The 16779-nt window shown below is 34.1% G+C and overlaps 2 protein-coding genes across 2 annotated transcripts; both read right to left on the reverse strand.

Annotated features, from left to right (window-relative positions):
* Positions 1–217: 217 nt before the first annotated feature.
* LOC113235518 (dynein heavy chain 2, axonemal-like) lies at positions 218–1608 on the reverse strand. The gene is made up of 3 exons (XM_026471253.1): positions 1585–1608; positions 893–1092; positions 218–389 (listed from the first exon to the last, which is right to left on the reverse strand). The coding sequence occupies exons 1-3, from the start codon at positions 1606–1608 to the stop codon at positions 218–220; spliced, it is 396 nt and encodes a 131-aa protein (XP_026327038.1).
* A 2962-nt stretch (positions 1609–4570) lies between these two features.
* On the reverse strand, positions 4571–5502 carry LOC113235519 (chymase-like). Its single transcript, XM_026471254.1, has one exon. The coding sequence runs from the start codon at positions 5500–5502 to the stop codon at positions 4654–4656; it is 849 nt and encodes a 282-aa protein (XP_026327039.1). The 3' UTR covers positions 4571–4653.
* Positions 5503–16779: the final 11277 nt, after the last annotated feature.

Genomic DNA, 16779 nt, shown 5'->3' on the forward strand with positions numbered 1-16779 from the left:
TTTTTCTGAGTGTTCGATCTTTGTATTAATAATTATAACAAGCTAGAGGAGTAATTTCACAAAAAGTTATTGGATATCACGGTGGTGAAAAATTTTAACATGCATTCAGTAAACTAATTATAATTCCAGAATTCGATATTAATTACAATTTATTCCTAAATCTTATTTATTTAAATATAAACATTAAATATGTTTAACGGTGTGTGTATAACGAAATTCACTTACTAGTAGGATTGTCAGGTTGTTCAGACCTGTCAAGCACAACGCCACCTTTCAACAGGAACAGGTACTCGTTAATGTTCAATTTGTTAGCTTGAAACAGGATACGTGACACAATGTGGAAAGAGAGAAGGAGTTTGTGCCGTTCGAAGAGCGCTCGGCAGGTGTTCCTAGGAAATCATAGGGTACGGGATGATTCACGGGTTTCTAGGCCTTAATCAGCCTGGAATAAGTTCGAATTTTAATTTTTTGACGGGACGAACAAGTCGTGCGCATGATGATAAGCTACAAGCCCATCCATACCTATTTGCTACTTCTTCTAAATAATCGCTACCTTTGATATATTCTGAGAAATAAAAAATAATAATTGACCAGCCATTCTGACGTCAGGATGGCTGGTTGCCACTTCGTTCAGCATGAAGGGAGCAGATTTTTCAGAAGTATGTATTACCAATAATTGCTACCTTCACGAATTAAAGGTATACGCTTCTTATCTACATTAGTTTAAAAAATATAACCGATTGAAAATTTTACGAGAAAGGCCTGATTAAATTAAAAAAGCAAAAGTTTTTAGTGCTTTGGTGCCATAATACAAAGGGCAGGCGTTGGTACTTCTTAGTAAAATTTTCAATCGTTTATATTTTTTTAGGCCACTATGTTGTATAAGACTCACTTGTAAACAGAATAAGTGTGGAATTCATTCAAATTACTGATGCGTTCTTCAAGCTCGAAGCTCTTAGCGCTGCGGTCTATGGAGTACGTGAACAGGTCGATGTACGCGTCCAGCGAAAACTGATACATAGGGTCGATACGTGATAAGTCGTTCAACGCGAAGAACAACACTGAAGCGCGGACTGCTACTGGAACATAACCCTGGGACAAATTTATTCATTTATTTATTTATTTATAACTATAGATCTACCCTTACAGCTATGCATAGCCAATGTGATAGAGTACAACTCAAGTGACTTATAAGCTACTAACTAAGAAAAATCTAATATGTACTATGTATATACATGTAGGTGCTAACCATAAATTCTATCAATTATCCTATATTTACAAATTATATTATATTTGAAAATAACAAACAATAAAAAGAGTCATTCTTGTGAATTCACACAGTGTACATGAAAACAAATCAATTATGTCCGCCACCTCGTTTAAAATTCGTAACGCTCGTGTGAATGGGGCCTTTTGGTTAAGATTAGTCCGAGAGCATGGCACTGCCAATAACTGCGGTTTTCGTCGCCTCCCCACGTAGTCATTGGGTACGCACAAAGACACCCTTTCGAGTATACTAGGATTAAAAATTCTACCTCTAATTATTTTAAAAATCATCAGTGCCAGTGAACAGTCTCGACGTACTTCCAGTCTGTTATATCCAACCATACCAAGAATAAATAGGCTAGGATATACTCGTATAAGCGGATAGGCAGGATAGATCCCGTACAACCTCATATATAAATGTCTTGTGAATTTGTTTTGTATTCGCTCTAACATAAGATTATATTTAATTTCACTTGGAGCCCAGATGAGTGCATTACATTCAAGTTGGCTTCGAACTAAAGCATTGTACAAAGCTTTTACTGCTTGTGTATTTGTAAAATTATGAACCATACGAAGAACGAACCCCAAATTTCTAAACGCTTTTTTACAAATAGTAATTATGTGGCACTGGAACTTTAACTCAGACGTAAACCGAACCCCTAAGTCTTTAACTTCATTTACCCGCTGTAATGTTGCAGAGTTTATTTTATAATCGTAACTAACGGGAATATGTTTACGAGTATACGAAATCGCATATAACGCATATATATAACGCATTTCGACGTATTAAACTGTAATTTATTTTGCTCACTCCATGAAACTACGTTATTAATATCGTTTTGTAATAATGCACAGTCCGCTGCACTACCGATCGGAAGAAAAATTTTTAGGTCATCTGCAAATAATAAGCATTTTGAATTTCGAATGACCCTCGGCAGGTCATTAACCATTATTACTTAGGCCATTTTATTAGATTTCATACATTTAAGTAATTCTATAGCCGAGTGTCGAACAATCTGCAACCCTTGAGGATGCCACGTAGAGAGGCTTAACAGGTGTCGAGTATATTTTTGATGGTGGTGCCTGTGACTGCAGTGCGCTTGTTTTATTTATTTTATTAATTTTATGCGAAGGGAGGGTGGAAAAATTAAGTGGATGAAAAAATATTCAACACAAGCGTAGCTATTTTGCACGATTTAACCTTCACTGGGTTCGCCGAGTAGCAATTAATTTACTTCCATTTTTATTTCCACACATTTGTTTAAACTTCGTGCATTTGTCCAAAAACTGCATTCACTTTAGTCATAAATAGCCCTAGATTGTAGTTTTCAGGAACCATAAATATAAATAATATAAACACAAACACAAACTTTCGAATTCAATAAAGAGTACTATCAAAAAATTCCAAGTTTAACATATAAAACTGATACGGAAAAAATAAACAAAACAATATCTAAACTGTCTAAATTATAAAGTCGTGGTCCAAGTTGCCGAGTGCAGTGCGACAGATGGCGCTGTGCAGAATTAAAACAAGCCGGAAAGACAAACACACAAACTTGCTGCGAAGTTTATTAAATTTCGTGAAACTTTGCACGGCATCTGGATTTTCGGGCTGGATTTTGATATTTTGATTTTGGATTGCATACTACATTAAAACTTAAGAACGAATTAAGTATGTAACGTTAAAATTACATTAATAAATACAATTTAAACACACAAACAAGTCTTTGCACATCAATTATTTATAAATACGTCATTGCAAAGCCAATTTTATCATATTAACACAACATTGAACTTACGTTTCTCAGCAAAACAACATTATTAACCCATTCATTGACAGAAGATATTTAAATAGATTTTTTTTTTTGTTGGAAAGTGGATACCTGAGATGTGGTCTCTCATTTAAATTTGAAGAAAATATTCCACCACTAAGGGTGGCAAATTAGGGGTGGATGACTTTTGAGGTCGGTTTTTTTAGTGTTTTCTTGTGTCATAGTGCTAGTTTATTTATTCGATATTTATTATAGTTATTATTATGTTTTATCTTTGGAGCAATAATTTTGAGTACACATTCAAACTGCAAATATGTATTGAAACGGCATTCACTATAGCCGGTTCGATTTATGGATTCTACGGTGTCAATCTCTATAGAAAAATATTCCATTTTACGCATGAAGTGGTAGAGGCAATTTGTTTTTATCTTTATCATTTTCTGTTCCTATCTACTTAATTATTCTGTAATTTTTACTTAAAATTACATCTTCAACAAGCATTGTTTGTTCTTGGTATATTAAAACCAATTTACTATATTTTTTTTGTATGATGGTTGAGAGATTAGTTAAAAACAGTATGCATGTAACGTAAAAATTTGAAATGTCACAGTACCCATCCCGTATGAAATGGACTCTAGCCGCTCACGCGATGCGCTCATCCTACCGCAAAATGGCGGCTATTTGGTTTCGCAAATTAGAAAAGGATTCAGTTTAAATGCAAATTTTAAGAAATAAAAATTATTATTCTGCATTGCTAAATAAATACCCTCCGTACTACAACAAAAATATCTCAAATAAAATGCAGTAATACACCGCAAATCCTGCACTTAAAAAGCACTAATGAAATTTTTGGTGTACTTGGGTAAATATGATAATATTCCGTTTGAGTGGTTCTAATGTTTACCATGAAATTACTCCTTAAAGTATAGTTTATAAACATTTATATTCAGGATAAACTTAAAAAACGCACTTACGGTATGTTTTCAATAAATAAACACCGACATCACCAGCCCAAACAATAACACACACGATTGTCGTGACGTATTTTTGAAATTGTTTATTTTTTTTTAAATGACAGACCCAGGCATTAAAAACTTTATGGTTTGCTAGAGTAGTTACCGAAATAGCAATTAGTATTAGTCCTTTTACCTGTTATAATTTCGATATCCGATAAATCGGTATAAAACCAACACCTTCCAGAGACGCATGAATCGCGTGAGCGGATATTCTGGCAATTACCGGTGTGTCATATTGAATTAAATTTATTTTCGTCGTTAGAAAGTTTAAGCGCGAAAATAGATGCATATAGCTACAAAAGACTAGCGAGATACTGGAACGTACCTTGCATCACCGTACAATCTTAATGTGCATATCTTAAATATGTATGTGCAACGTGCACAAATATGTGCGTGTAAATAATTTAATTTTTCAATAAGTTGTTGATACTTTTCTTTGAAGAAGATACTTGGAAATCGCACTGTGAAAACCGTAGTTAGTTTTTTTAATTAATATATTGAACTGAGATACTCCGTACTGTGACATTTTGATGTTTCAACTTACTGTCCATGTTAAAACACATTGGTCCTAAAATGCAGCCCTGTGGCACTCCAATTTTCTACAATTCAATTTCAATTGTTACATTCATAGACGCTTCATATTTATCATTGTATGTTTTATCACCATCTCGCAATTTTTGTTGCTCTTTTTTGTCTCTTAACATTACCTGACGCATCCATACTAAATAAAGGCTAACGGGAACATAAACCATCTTATTACCAGAGCTACCACTGAAAATGCCAATTATGGTACCATTGTGTATAAGAGGACCTCCAGGATCTGCAACCCGGCGCATTTTTTGTTCTGAGTTGACACATATACTTGGATGCCATACTACTTCTAAGTTACATTCGATTGTCTCTCCTTGTCCAACAAGTAATGGTGTGGAATCTATTGCTTTAATTTGACTTATTAGATCAACAGAATCTATAGCTCTTTGCATCCAAGTAAATCCATATCCCGCAAACACAACTGGTGACTCTGTGAATTCTTTATAGTCAACACTGGATAGTTTGGCCAAAGGATTAATTGGAATTTTTTCAACTTTGATCAGTCCTATGTCGTCGGTAACAGACCAATATTCTTTGTTACGCATCATCTTATGTTGTGGATGTTTTATTTGCTTAAGTACGCTGGCCTTCATTTCTAATTGTCGTGAAATAGTGTTGCCGTAAGAGACAGTTACATTTTCATGTACTAGGCAATGGGCTGCAGTTATTACCCAATTACTTTTGATAAGGCTGCCTGTGCAAAATTTGATAGGTTCTGGAGTCTTACCATGCGTTTCTATGCATACCACAAATGAAAAGTAGTTATTAATATCAAGATGGCCATTGTAATCTCTTTTCGTGCTTTCAGAATCACTTGCAACGTTAATTAATAATTGTATCATCAAAAGCAGAAACATGGATTGCTATTACAGTAATTACTTATGTTCTTGATGTTGTTTCATTGTGTCAAAGGTCTCTTTCTTCTTCTGGTTCAATTTCTGTCTGTCTGTCGAGTCAATGGCTACACCTAATATTCAGCTTCTATTATTGTTTCGCCAGCAGCGTTAGGAACACAATCTTAAAACTGATTCATGACGTAATGCAAAAAAATGAGTTGTTAAAATATTGTAACAAGCTGCTACATATCTAAATTACACAGGAAATTATTATTGCACATAAATTTAGAGTAGTGTATTTGATTTTAATACCCATAAAAAATATACATAATAAAATAAAAAATATAAATCTCGAACAAGATAAGCATCGCGTTTCTTTTGTCTGCAATTCCAGAAATAGCTGAAGAACCATACATATTTTCAGGACATTGAATTGTTAACTACGTAAACTCAGTATACTAGACACGTTGTATGTCAGATGGGACAAATTACAATCAACGTTGTGAAGACGCTGTTTGATCAGAGCAAATTGTACAATCGTAGAGGAATCTTGCTTAACTGAATTTCGAGGAATTTCTAGTTTGGATTTATGGTAAATTTGTCATTACGAAATATTTGTAATGATTTGCTACTGTTGTCTAGTTAGATTATTACTATGTAGATAATTATTGTAACAATGGAGTTTAATTTCTCGTTTAGATTGCAACATTACTCAATAAATATTTTTGGCAAAATTAATAAAAAATCATTGAGTAAGATTATTGATTGAGGCATATGATTTGCAAAAGTTTGTAGATATATGAAGTGAGCAGTCGTCTGACCCAAACTTTACAATTTCTTTACAAAGATTGCAATACTTGAGTTAGAAAAAATGGAGGTTACACCAAATGTTTTAAGACATGACTGAGTTACTTGTCAAATGCCTTGTTTAAGTCTATGATATCATTCTAGCATCGTCAGTAAAACAACTACAAGACATGGTAGACATGAAATGTACAACAGTGAAATTGAATGTAAGTAAGACGAAGGTGATGGTGATTTAAACCAATAAAAGTGTCACAGAATTCGAATGGTAGCGAGACTCTAGAGTAAAAGAACATAATGAGAAGTAAAACAATTTTTATGTGTCTAGGTGGTCTATTGACACGAGATGATGTGCATGGATGAGCGTTCTAGCAGCGTACATCGGTAACAGTTAGAAACGGTAACGCAATGCCTAGACAGGCAAATTTTTTTGACACGATGCTTTAACCGACTTACGAACAGTCCCTTCCAGATCTTTCATTCCTAAAACCAGCTCTTGAAGGTTATCTCAATACACATTGAAAGTTTCTCTGAAAATAAATCGATTCTTCTTTCGGAACTTTCGGTAAGTATGAAGGTGATATTGAACATATGTGATATTGAACATAAAAGAAAAGCCAGAAATAGCCTGAAGGTATCGAGAATGACGGATCTGGCTACATCGAGGCGTGCTAGTTCTAACCCTGATGTACGGTAGTAAATGATGGGTGTAGCAGAAAAACAAGGTAAAGTGAATGATGTTTAAATGAGATCTTTGTGCAATATATGCGGTATTACTCTTAAAAACAAAATGCTCAGCAGTATTCAGAGAGAGCGTTGTGGTGTGAAAAATGCAAAAGAGCGAAAATTTATAAAAACATCTTCGATCTTTGTATTAATAATTATAACAAACTAGTGGCGTAATTTCACAAAAAATAATTGAATATCAATTCAATAAAAATTTAAAATACAGTGAATAGCAATATCTCTCGCCAGGGCCGGTAGCTGTAAAGGCATCTAACCGAGGTGATAAAACTTTCATAGATTTCTCATAGATGGCGCTACGACTAAAAAGTCCTTGAAAAACCAAATACAAAGACACGACAACAAGCACATAGAAAAATTCGTGAGGTCCGCTGGTTCGTTCTGTGGTATAGTCGGTATAACGTCTGGTACGGTATGTTGTTGTTGGTTGGTTGATCTTTGTATTAATAATTATAACATGGAAGAAGTTTATGTCACTCATGATCAAACTGAAGATGTCTTTTAAAAAGGCCCGGAATACACATACCCGTTTACATGTAATGTGAAGAGACTTATACGCGTGGAGAAAGCGAAAGAGGTTTGTTAGGAGCATAGTACATGGAGTTTCATGGTATCTGCCCAGCGAAGTGGGACACAGGTGTAACATTTGACGTTATGACCTTTTAAGGTTCTCTAATCTTATTGAAATACACGGTCAAAATAAACAAAACTTTAAATTTTGTCTGAATAAAAATTAACTTTTAACGTTATGTACTAACTCTAAATGTTCACCCAAAACAAGAGTGACTACGTTCTACAATGTTCCAGCTTTTCATCCATTGAGCAGTTTCCTTTGTAAGTGGCTCAACAACACTAATTAGGTAAAAAATACTCTCTCAAAGCGCCCTGTTGACCTACATTCGCGGGAGGGCACAATTTTATTTGACATTTCGTATCGTGACATTTTGCACGTGTTATCGTTACATTGTATCGTGCAGAATTACATACGAGTTAACATTGTTTAAAAGTAATTTATATATTTCTTGTTGACGAACATAACAAACCCTTCTACTGTATTCATTTAATTTTGTCCTATCTTGGTTTAAAATTTTTCTAATATTTTTTTTTACTGACAAATCCAAATAATAACAGCTAAGCAATGGCATTCCCTACCTGCAGAATTATTCCCTCAACGTTATAACCTGGGCCTTTCCAAGGCGAGAGTGAATAGGCACTATTTAGGAGTGTCGACTTCATCATCACTCTCCATCAGGTGAGATGGAGGTCAAAAGGACATTATTTAGAAAAAAACGAAGATAACGTACGAAATAAAATTAATAAATCTTTTTTCATATCATTCAGAATTTATGTCATATATGGTTCTTCTGTTTATTTATTATTAAATAAATTAAACCATTTCATTTTAAAAACTCTTGCTACGAATAAAAGCTTTTTTAATAATAAACATTCTTTATGACATACACCGAGGTAGACACATTTTCCACCTCATCAACACTCATCAATACTTTTATATACTCTAATTGGCCTTTAATGACGAAATTTATGTACGTATATCCGCTCACGCGATGCGCTCCTCCTACCGCAAAACGGCGACTATCTGGTTTCGCAAATTAGAAAAGCATTCAGTTTAAATACGAGTTTTTATAAATAATAATTATTATTCTGCATTGCTAAATAAATACCCTCCGTACTACCAACAAAAACATCTCAAATAAAATGCAGTAATACACCGCAAATCCTGCACTTAAAAAGCACTAGTGAAATTTTTGGTGTACTTGGATAAATATAATAATATTCCGTTTGAATGGTTCTAACGTTTACCATGAAATTACTCCTTAAAGTATAGTTTATAAATATTTATATTCAGGGTAACTTAAAAAACGCTACTTAGGGTATGTTTTCAATAAATAAACACCGAAATCACCAGCCCAAACAATAACACACACGATTGTCGTGACGTATTTTTGAAGTTGTTTATTTTTTTTAAATGACAGGCCCAAGCATTAAAAACTTTATGGTTTGCTAGAGTAGTTACCGAAATAGCAATTAATATTAGTTCTTTTACCTGTTATAACTTCGATATCCGATAAATGGGTATAAAATCATCACCGGCACCTCTAGGTGTGGTATGCGTCTACGGTTGCATGTATCGCGTGAGCGGATATGAGTGTAAAGTAGTAGGGTTTGAATACTCCATGTCATTTAGTACAAGTTGAAAGGCTACGTTTGAAGAAGCCTCATAGACGCTGAGTTGCAGATTTTTGCCGCCGATACAATGCTGTGTAGAGACACAAGAGGTTTCCACTAGCCACTAGGCACAGCTTGTCAAATTTTTCGCTGTTCTTTTTCTACTATTGGAATTTAAATGTGGCGCCCTTAATAATAAAGTTACTATTTTCGAAAAGTAAATAAGAAATTATATAGTAGGCTAATAAAATACATTGAAAAAAAATTACATAACACCTTAATGGTGGTAGGTTTTGTAAACAATTAAATTTTAAATTTCCGTATTTTTAAGATGTGATGAAGGCAGATGGTCATGAAACGTGAGACGTGTAGCGAGATAGGCGGACGATATCGTCGAAGTTGCGGGTCATTGTTGGTAAGATTGGCACAAGATCGTGTGGATTGACACAACCTACGGGAGGCTTATTACCCAGCAGTGGGTGAAGTTGGGCTGTTTATAATGATGATGAAATCCGCAAAAAAATCCATTTCCAATGTGTAACAATTGCTAAACCTAAAAATATATCCTTTTCCACATCAAATTGGATTTTATGATAATGGGCACCAGCCTAATAGCATATAAAGCTGATGCCACATATATGTTGATTTTTTTTACTTTATTTTTTGTTTTTAGTTTTTACACTTTCTCAAAAAATTACTTTTCGAATTTGGTCACATTATTGTTGAGGGATAAGATCTGGCTATAAATGATTAAGTGTCATTATACACGATTTTATGTGGAATTGCAAGTTTGTTTTAGTTTATTATATCCATTAGAACCTATTTTATTTGTCAGTAATTTAAAACGGATTTGTTAGGATTAAAAGGATTTGTTATATTTTTTAGTTGCAATAATTTAAAACTGTCATTATTGACTGGTATGTACGTTTTGAAAATTAGTAAAAAAGACCTGAAACAATTTTGTTATTTCTGCCTAAGCTTGAGTTAGAGGGAAACAAGACATGGAAGAAAAATATGGCGCACATACATTTTTCGAGCTCAGTTGTTTGAACAATTTTATTTGATTATAAATGTTAACACAGTGTTAGGTCATGGAAAAATTTTCATTTTGAAAAAGTCATATTTTTCAGATTATATTTTTCGTATATTTTTCCACATTTGACAGTTGAGATTTGTCAAAAGATGACAATACTGAACGAATTGAATGAACTGGAGTCATTATAAAGGTTTTATGTACCTATGATTTTTTTTCGTTCTTGTCCAATCATTTTCAATCTCGTTTTACTCTAACTTGCTTTTAATTTATAATTATGTATATTTTACAAACTTCACGCTAAATAAAACTTCAAAAGCTATATCTAAATGTAAAACAAAATAATATAAGCCTTCTATTGGGGAATAGATGAAAATTCTAAAACTGCTTGATTTTTTTATCGGTATAACCTTCCTTTTTAACACAAAACAAACCCATTGTTTTTCCAATTTTTCAGAAAGTTATCCGGAAAATATCTACTCTTTGTAGTTATACAGAAATTTATCCAGCAGTAATTATAGAGAAAGTTTATTGAAGTTTATTCTAGTGTAAATTCCAGATATCTTTAAGTTGCGTAATAGCGGCTTAAGAATTCAGAACACAGTTTTAAGTCGCATGCAACTACTTTTGCAAGCGTCGTAGCTGGAAAAGTAACTAAAAGAAGCTCTAGCGGATCCAAATACCACATTTTATTTTATGTGAGTTAACTCTAGAAGCCTCTTACTCTGTTAATAAGGTATTCCGCAGCATACGGCCTTATTTTGTCTCTGTTACACCCTGCTCCACTGCAAACGAAGCATTAATTGTAAACGATTGAAAGTAACTGTATAAGTGTTGCAATATCCATTGTTATGTTACTAAAAATTATATAATACAGGTATATTCATATCAAAATCCTGCATGCAACAACACAACGTAATTTAAGCCTGTGAAAATGACGGAATTGCAGTCCTTTTGCGAAATAAAAACCACTGTTAGCTCTAGAAGTATGTAAAGAACCATAAGCACTCGTTTGTTAAAAAAAACAAATATACGCAATTTAGATCCGCAAAAATAGTTTCAATTGCAAAATCACGTCTTCTTTCACTGACGTGCAATGAATGATTATTGCACTGGAGCGGGCTCAACGCGCTATTTTGAAGGTGCTGGTTTTCCCTACCATTACCCAACTAGCGATCTCTATAAGCTATAGGATGTGCTTACCATTAGACAACTATTGGTATGTAAGACCGTCCTCAAAAAGCATTCCCCACTTTCATTTGATCCTAATATCACCAAGGATAAACGTAGAAAGGGTACGGTCAATTCCATTTTGGTAATACCAGTTTTTCCCAACATTTATTCTGTTTCCTCGCTCCTTACTTGTACAACAAATTAAGCACTAAGCTTTCTTTTTACGCTCTTCCAAAATCTCCTGCAAAAAACTGTCTCTGATTGGATCAAGTCCCAAAATTATAATGAAACTGAGCAACTTCTTCTTATCCTCAAATAAAACTTCTCTCATTTAACTGTTCCCAAGTCGTAGTTCTCTCGCCTCAACCCATTCGCACACTATACATGCCATATACCCCAAACGCACAATTCTTACACACCTAATCAGTCATCCACCTTATAAACACTCACTTACTTATTCTCACACCTTTCATATCGTGAGTTTATTTAGTGTTAAGCTTTAAGAGGGTTTAAATACTTAGTTTAGTTCACTAGTGCTTTTACAATAAATCAGGAATATTGTACTAACTTTTATAACTTTTATCTTTTGTCACAACTTTAGTGCCACAACCACATTGCTCAACCGCAGAATAGAAGCCTGGTGACCCGTAATTCAGGTATTTCTATACCTATCTCAGGCACCAGTCTCTCAGAAAACAGTCTGACCAATTGCATTAACCTTAAGTCCCCTACTCTTAAGCCTGTTTTGTGATTGAGAAATAAAACACCATTCATTTCATTATTTGATTTAATATAATAATTTAAGTACATTCATTCGTTCACTATTATTCAAAAGTAGCACCAAAGGCGTTAATTTATTTGTTGCAGCTCTTACGGCTTCTTTATGTACTACTGCATTAGGCTGGCAGAACACGGCCTAGCATTTGCGTTTGGCACCATAAGAAATAATCGGACTGGCTCTAAAAACCGTTATGCACAAAATTTATATTGCATTCATAAAACGCTCCACAATATATTACTTATGGTATTTATAAACAGCAGAGGCTGTAAGATGTAACAACGCCTTAACTTTCAGAACCAGTTGCAATTAAAAATTGCTTCGCACAGCAACGCGTGTTCGGCCTTAACCGTATTAGCGCGCCAAACCGAATGCAGCGCGCGTTAATTAAATTTTAAATTTCGTTTCGTATAGCAGAAAAGAGTTGTCACGTCACTGGGTTCGCGCCTTTTCTTTTTTTACAGAGAATAAAGGGAAGTTGTTAAAATACAGCATGTTCAGTAAAAAAATAATTTAGGTGGTTGTTTGTTGTTGTAAACAGGATACGGTTCTGTAATATGATTTATAATAAAAAGGTTCTTGTTTTCATGTAAAAAACTCACTAAAAATATTCTATTTAATTAATATATAAGCCATTATTTATGAAATGAGTACGGTAAATTAAATTTGTTTTGCTTTAGCTATTCGATATTTTTTTAGGTTTTAATACAAAACGGATAAACAATATTGTATCTTAAACACTGAAGTGGCAACACTGAGAACCATAGATAAAAATAGATACAGCTAAAGGTATAAAAGTATTCTGCCAATTCCTCCCAAAGAGGTCGTTCCACTCCCCATATGTAAATTCACTGTCTCACTAACAGATACATTTCTTTGCTCTCTCCACTCAGACGCTCTCAGACAAGATATGCAATAGTGCATAGTAACGATACTCGGCACGGCACATAGTACTAAGAACCGTTAGTACCGAGGAAAGATAAGTTTATTCAATGGAAGGATGAATTGACTACGTAAATATTGTGTGGAGTTTTTTACTTTTCCAAATAGCGTCTTTTTTGCAAGCATCACGGGACGAGTTTAGAAAGGCTGTAGTCTCTGTCTGTCCTGATAGCAAGATAGCGTGAGTTGTTTGTAAATATAATATTACGTTGATTAATTGTTAAGTTGAGTGAAACTTAAAAATAAACAAACGCAACTCTACGTGTAAGTAGATCACATCAAAAATATATTCGGTTTTAATCTTCAATTCTATTTTGGATTTGAATAGTCAACACAAAAAACAAGAATTCACTAGAGAGCTAGCAACATTGAATACTCTATACCGCACGAACGAGTTTCTAAAGCCTTTCTGAAAGGACCGTAGCCGTGAGCACGCGTGAAAAAAAATATACGCTCCTTTTTTCGATACTGCTTTTTTAAAATGTTGCTAAAGAATTGGAAAAATGTACACTTGGAACTGTTTTTTTTTCTGCCTCGTAGAGAATTAAATTCCTTTTTTAAATGTAATTTTGTTGCTCGTTAGATTACTAGGAATAAAATAATTTCCATAAAGCATGGTGATAGCTTTCCAAAAAGATGTACTTACAATTTCTTACATTCTGCGCAGACATAATAACATTTTGTTGTCTGTTTCTTATATCTCTTGATCAGACTACGTTCTGAGTAATCTTTATTTAGCGTCAAATATCTATGTAGCAATGACTATGTAGTTAAAGGTCGGCTGTAACAGTTTTCTAATATTCAGTTGACGGTAATAAAAAATAAGGATTAGCTTCAAGTAGGAGAATGTATGTGTACCTGCATAAAACAGCTTGGATACGTATGAGATCACAATTTTGCTAGAACTAGACCAGGCCTTACACTAAAAAATTAACAATGTGAAGTGTTGTAACCCTTGCTAAAGTTTGGTGTCCATTCTAGGCAACTAGACATGTATTGCGCTTTTGCGGATGCTTGCGTTGATGATGTTTACGCAATCACGCGCAAAACATTGATATTCCGACTGCGCGGGAGCGCAAATGGTAACCTAACGATCGATTATAGCAGATAGAATGAACTCGATTGTTTTCCGTAGGTCAACCGTGTTACACGTTGACAACATAGAATTTAAAAAAGAAATATTATTTATTTTAAGGTAGGTACTTGTGGTTCCTAACTTTTTCTGTGATTGTAGTTAAATTAATTACACATTTGAAGGGTCAAAACGTTTTTTGGTTAAAGTGGCCAGTTATTAATTACATAGTTGCCAGTTACTAAATTTTATGGCCAGTTACTACTAAAATGTGACTATTTTAGTATTCATTAAAATATTACCACATTATGCTCTTTTATTCAACGAATCAACTAAACAAATATACAGAAGAAAACCCCTTGTATACGGAAGTATCGCGAATAAGGTACTTTTATGACAAAATTTGCCAAAAAATAAAAATCAACTTGCAGAGATGCTTAAGTGGCCAGTTATTGGTAAGTTTACCCTAATTTAGTTTTTCTCAAACATCGGCAATATTTGCACTACTATCGAAAAAATCAAACACGGAAAGTTTGCCATTTATGAACCATGCGACTTATTTCCGCCCAAGGCCTGCAAAGTGAGTATAAAAATCCATTACTGTTCGCTGCTCTATACTTTCAAATCTATCAAATAACAATGAACTAAGTAAACAGGCAACAGAAATTAACGCGTACCGCCAACTCCTCACTATGCGTAACTGCGAGAATTATAAAAACCTACCTATACCGTTTACTTAAAAAAAATAAAAAGGCGGCAAAATAAATTAAAGCACTGGGTATTCTTTTCTGTTTTTGCATTTTCAAAATGAGTTCTAGTAAGAAACAATCGTACCTTACGCCAATTGGCAAATTCTCTCACCACAAACAAGTATTATAGTGTATGCCATCGATACTATAAGAAGACAGACACACTACAGATATAGGTAATGCTACAATTTTATAACATAATGTAAGGGTTATTGTGAGACAACTTACTAATTTATAACACATTTTGATAACCTCCGTGATCAAGAGGCACCGGTTTTCACGGTGTCGTCATATCTGAGGTCCCAGGTTCGATCCCCGGCCGGGTCAATGTAGAAACTAATTTTTCTATATTGTCTCGGATCAAATGTTTGTGGTTGTTTCGTTGTTTCCGATTTCCATAACACAAGTGCTTTAAGAATTAAACAATTTTTTCCGGATTTAAATCGCGTATATTTGGTTTTTCAAACAAACTCTGTTTGTAGTATAAGTAAATGCGGAAAAAAATAGTTTCATTTCCTAGAACTCCACAAGTGCCTTAGTTACTTACTTTGGAATCAGGGCAACGTTTGTGATGTTGTTTGATATTTGTTTATTTATTTCTATAAATGCGGTTTTAAAAACTATTCACGTAAATGTGTGAATGTGTGCGTGCGTGCGTGCGCGCATGTGAGCAAGCGACCTTTTTCACATAATACGATTCAAAATGTCATAATTTCTGCCTTAGAATGTAAATAATTAATTTTTATTAAGCATCTAAGTTACTTCCATTAGTGACATACTCTTACATATTATTCTCACGTAGGATACTGTGTCCAAGAGTGGCATATCTATGAGTATGTATTATACAGTATACAAACTTATGCCTTACTTATTCCAGACAAAGTATAAAACTGTGCATCACTATAATAATGTCACACAAATGAAAAATTGATTCTTTAGAAGTCTTCTGTAGAAAAGTTCACTCCCATTTGATCCCAAGTTGATTCCCACAAAGCCACTAGTTGCCGTTGACAAAGTGTTCTATTTTCTATCGTAGCTTCATGCTTTGAGACATGACTGTCATTAATAAGTTTCCGGGTTCAAATCCTTTGACTTTGACAATGTCAGTCGGTGTCTTTCGAGTTCTTGTGTCGAGACTTTATCCAAAAATCTATAGTAAAATCGACAATGAAACGCATTATAATCTGTTCTTCAGATTCATTGACTTACAATTATATGGACGTCGGGTCCGCGCTAAAAAGTGTCCGAACTTATAGGGCGTTAAAATCGTATATTCGTAATCGTCATTCATGCTTTAGTCTTCGTTTGTTCGACTGACAGCGAAGCAAGCAAAATTAGACAGTACTGCGATGACATTACAATTTAAATTCAACGTTTTAGCTTTTTCATATTCCTTTACATGTCACTACGTTTAAATAGGTTGACTTGGGACATTTTTTTCGTGGTTTTTGTATTAGACCCGTCGTCCATTTATTTGTAAGTCAATGTTCAGATTAGATAAATTATTCGTAGAAATGTACAAAAACTACTTTTTGGCATGAAATAAGTCTTATGCTTAGTTGTCTTAAATGATTTTAATTAATTTTCCTAAACTTAAGCATCTATACTACTTATATTGTCACATTACTGCTTAGCAGCAGAAATAGGTAAGGTGGCAGTAATTCCCTGGATAAACTCTTTCACAACGACCTCTACTGCAACTAAGTTAACCAACCGTTAGTTGTGCAATGCGCAACGAGAAGTGAGCACGCCATCAGCTCCGGTGCCTATCAAAGTCAAAGTCAAAGTCAAAGTCAAAGTCAAAGTCAAAGTCAAA

The sequence above is a fragment of the Hyposmocoma kahamanoa genome, unplaced genomic scaffold (genome assembly GCF_003589595.1).
Source record: "Hyposmocoma kahamanoa isolate Upper Pololo Valley unplaced genomic scaffold, ASM358959v1 87, whole genome shotgun sequence".
NCBI lineage: Eukaryota > Metazoa > Arthropoda > Insecta > Lepidoptera > Cosmopterigidae > Hyposmocoma > Hyposmocoma kahamanoa.

What these genes read in the sequence shown, in the direction of transcription:
- LOC113235518 (XM_026471253.1), bottom strand. Translation starts at nt 1,608, where the DNA reads ATGGTTGGATATAACAGACTGGAA. An exon ending in TTGGATATAACAGACTGGAA is followed by an intron (nt 1,093 to 1,584) that starts GTACGTCGAGAC and finishes AATTTGTCCCAG; the next exon opens with GGTTATGTTCCAGTAGCAGT. An exon ending in CACACTTATTCTGTTTACAA is followed by an intron (nt 390 to 892) that starts GTGAGTCTTATA and finishes ATGATTTCCTAG; the next exon opens with GAACACCTGCCGAGCGCTCT.
- LOC113235519 (XM_026471254.1), bottom strand. Translation starts at nt 5,502, where the DNA reads ATGTTTCTGCTTTTGATGATACAATTATTAATTAACGTTGCAAGTGAT.